Source organism: Cephus cinctus, unplaced genomic scaffold (genome assembly GCF_000341935.2).
Source record: "Cephus cinctus unplaced genomic scaffold, Ccin1 Ccin1_scaffold0436, whole genome shotgun sequence".
Lineage (NCBI taxonomy): Eukaryota > Metazoa > Arthropoda > Insecta > Hymenoptera > Cephidae > Cephus > Cephus cinctus.
The window spans coordinates 168-3,755 of NW_014333116.1; the positions used below are offsets into that span (position 1 = coordinate 168).

A 3,588-nucleotide genomic window follows, 5' to 3' on the forward strand; every position below is an offset into this window, starting at 1 on the left:
CCGATTTAACATTGAGATCGAGATGTGGGTATAGTTTCTTAAGAACCAATCTGTGATGTTCATGCAATCGTTTCGTCGGAGCCCTGAGGGAATCATAAATGAACAGTTTTTTTTTATCATAATAACTGCAGACCCAATGACCACCAGGTGCACGCCGGTCAGTAAGATCACTTGAGCTATATAATAACTGAATATGTTTTCGGTCCTGCGGTATAGGGTTTATTAAGTGCGGAAAATAAATACTCCATGTTTCAGATAATGAACACCAGGTGCACGCCGGTCAGTAAGATTACTTGAGCTATGTAATAACTGAATATGTTTTCGGTCCTGCGGTATAGGGTTTATTAAGTGCGGAAAATAAATACTCCATGTTTCAGATGGTTGCAAGAAGTCTGAATTTGCGGTTAACAAACGCCCAAAGTCATCAATGTGATCGTCGTTCAGTCGATGACCTGTAGCAATAACGTTCTTCTGGTCTAATTCCTGCTTCAATGCTGCCATCATACTAAGACGTATTATCGTCTTTTATTTATTATTATTTATAGCCTCTAGGGCTTCGGTATAGGCGCTAGAAGCTGCCAGGCACTGTGAGCTGCCAGTGAGTTTTGAACTCACAGGTGTTCTAAATCGAACAGAATGCCAGGCGCTTTGAGCCGCCAGTGAGTCAGGCGCTAGAATCTGCCAGGCGCTGTGAGCTGCCAGTGAATTTTGAACTCACAGGTGTTCTAAATCGAACAGAATGCCAGGCGCTTTGAGCCGCCAGTGAGTTTGGAACTCTTAAGTAAATAAAAAAAGATTTAAAAACAAAAAATAAAAAAAAATCGCTGGCGTATTCCGTAGTCGTTCAATCTGCAATAAATAATACAAAAAAAATTATATTAACCAGGTTGGTTAAGCTAATATCTGACAAAATAGTATGCCATGAATGCCCGTTAGATTTTAGCTTAATGCGGTCGCAGAATTCACATTTTTTGCTGATACGTCATGCAGCACGTTTTCTTACTGGGAAATAGCAAAATGACATGACGTTAGGTAAATAAGAAGATTTTAAAACAAAAAATAAAAAAAAATCGCTGGCGTATCCCGTAGTCGTTCAATCTGCAATAAATAATACAAAAAAAATTATATTAACCAGGTTGGTTAAGCTAATATCTGACAAAATAGTATGCCATGAATGCCCGTTAGATTTTAGCTTAATGCGGTCGCAGAATTCACATTTTTGCTGCTGATACGTCATGCAGCACGTTTTCTTACTGGGAAATAGCAAAATGACAAGACTTTTTTTACTCGCCGCAGCGAACCCAGAGAAGAATATATTTAATGCCACTTATATTGCACCAATATATCTCTTCACTTTTTACTTTCACCGCCACTTTACATTCGGCACACTCTTTTTACACACAATGATTTACGCCTCTCGATACACAGAATGGAGGCTAATAAATCTTCTGGTTTGTTTTTTGATGACATTCGAGCGGGTAACATACACGTGCTCAAAAACACAACTATCATAACAATACTCTCTCGCGTACCCACTCTTTATCCACACACTGGTTTGCGTCTCTCGATAGACTTAATGGAGGCTAATAAATCTTCTGTCAATACTGCCTGTCGAGACCCTACCGCGTCTCTGTTTTGTTTTTTGATGACATTCTACCGGGTAACATACACGTGCTCAAAAACACATCTATCATAACAATACTCTCTCGCGTACCTCCATGATTCGCTGGCGCAAGTAGGCCTATCAGGTACCCGTGAATTTCGTGTCAACCACGACAGCCAATAAGAGTGTCGAATTTTTTTGTAAAAGCACCAAAGTTCTTCTGTCTTTGAAAGACAGATAGAAGACAAAAAAAGATCTATATTTCTTTCTTCTTCGTCTTCTTTGTTTTTCATCACTTCGAAGAAAATGGAGAACGAGAGCGACAACGATTTCGAGGTAAGTAATTAAAATTAAATTTATTCTTCGCTTTTCGAATAAACGAAATGGGAATTAATAATAATTGAAAAGGCAGATATAAAGCCGACGTAGCGGTAAATAAAAGGAGCAGTAGCGTCTCAATCAAGTAAACGTCGTCCGACGACACAAAATTACTTGGCATCGAGATTCTACTGCGGCTATTAAGAATATTTTTTTAATAGCGATTAATTCATGTGTATTTTTTATATGTCAGATGGACATGGAGCGAATTTTTATGGAATCGGCGGCGGGGGCACCAGTCTTAAGCGTGTTTTTTTTTATAACGATTAATTCATGTGTATTTTTTATATTTCAGGTGGATTATTCTATCGAACAAACAGAGCGAGCGCACGGTGACGTCCTTGTCGATTCGGCGTCGGGGAAGAGGGAGGATCTCGCGCAGCCGATGCGACAAGCACCTCTACCGGTGGCACAGCCAGGGCCACGGCCACGGCCACAGCCACGGCCAATTACTGAGTACCCTCCAGCGGACGAAGAACGTAAGTAAAAAATCTTCATTTTCTTAATACAAGTAACTGCGACTGCTTATAAATAACGAACTGAGCACATCGTTTAAGTTGAGACAGGTCGACCGATGTAAAAAAAAGCAACAAGTGGACAACTAAAATCCATCAACGAGTATAATTAAAAGTTGCGTCAAATGAAAAGCCACTGGGAAAATTTTACTTCACGAGCACTACTGTGTCATCTGGGCACGATCCAGGTCATGCTCAGGCAACGCAGTGCTTGTCAAGTAAAATTTTGTAAATTACTTGTTGGGACAACGTTTTCTTAACTTGTATGATTGCAATAATCGCCTTCGACTCATGCTGCAACCTCACACTTGTCAGAAAATGTTTTACCACGTATGCTAAATTATAAAAATACTATTTTGCATTTATTTTACTCATTTATTTATTTTTATTTTTCATTTTACAGGAAATTATCAACGCCGCGGAAATCGTGCCGGAAGAAGGGCACGGCAAAATTATGCGGAAGCTTTTCTGTGCCGCATGCTAAGAAAATTAGCAAGTCAAGGGCCCTGTCGGGCAAGGGGTCGAGGCGGCAGGCGAGGCGGCGGACGAGTTGGCAGCTAACAATAGTAAGTATAAACGGTGTTATTTTTTTTCAGATGGCTATCGCGCTCCTTGATAAATATTATTTTATATTATTTGTTATTTTTGTTGCAGGGCCAAGTTCTTAGTTCTGAGTTCTGTCTAAAATATATTTATTTATTATAAGTTTTAAAATTATTACATGTTACATATTATATATAATATATTATTGTTCAAAAAATATGTAATAATGCGTTTTTTATTATTTCTTGCGGTCCTTCTTTCTCTCTCTCTCTCTCTCTCTCTCTCTCTATCTCTGTCTCTGTCTCTTTCTCTGTCTCTATCTCTTACTTTCTTTCCATAGATAGTCCATTAAAGTAAGGGCGGGAGAAAGCAATTTCTAAGACTTTTAAAAAATACTACGCCTAATATTTGAACTAGCTGACAATAAAAGCAAATGTCTTAGAGGAATTCAGCTTCCATCAGCAAAAGATATATAAATTGCTTTTTATTAATTGAACAGAGAGAAAAGCTCATATTTTTGTAGACGATATGCTTATTCGAACCACTCTG

The 3,588-nt window shown here is 38.7% G+C and overlaps 1 protein-coding gene across 1 annotated transcript; it reads left to right on the forward strand.

The window, feature by feature from the left end:
- Window positions 1-1,572: 1,572 nt before the first annotated feature.
- Window positions 1,573-3,057, forward strand: LOC107267663. The gene is made up of 3 exons (XM_015739641.2): window positions 1,573-1,939; window positions 2,277-2,460; window positions 2,900-3,057. The coding sequence occupies exons 1-3, from the start codon at window positions 1,910-1,912 to the stop codon at window positions 3,055-3,057; spliced, it is 372 nt and encodes a 123-aa protein (XP_015595127.1). The 5' UTR covers window positions 1,573-1,909.
- The last annotated feature ends 531 nt before the right edge of the window (window positions 3,058-3,588 follow it).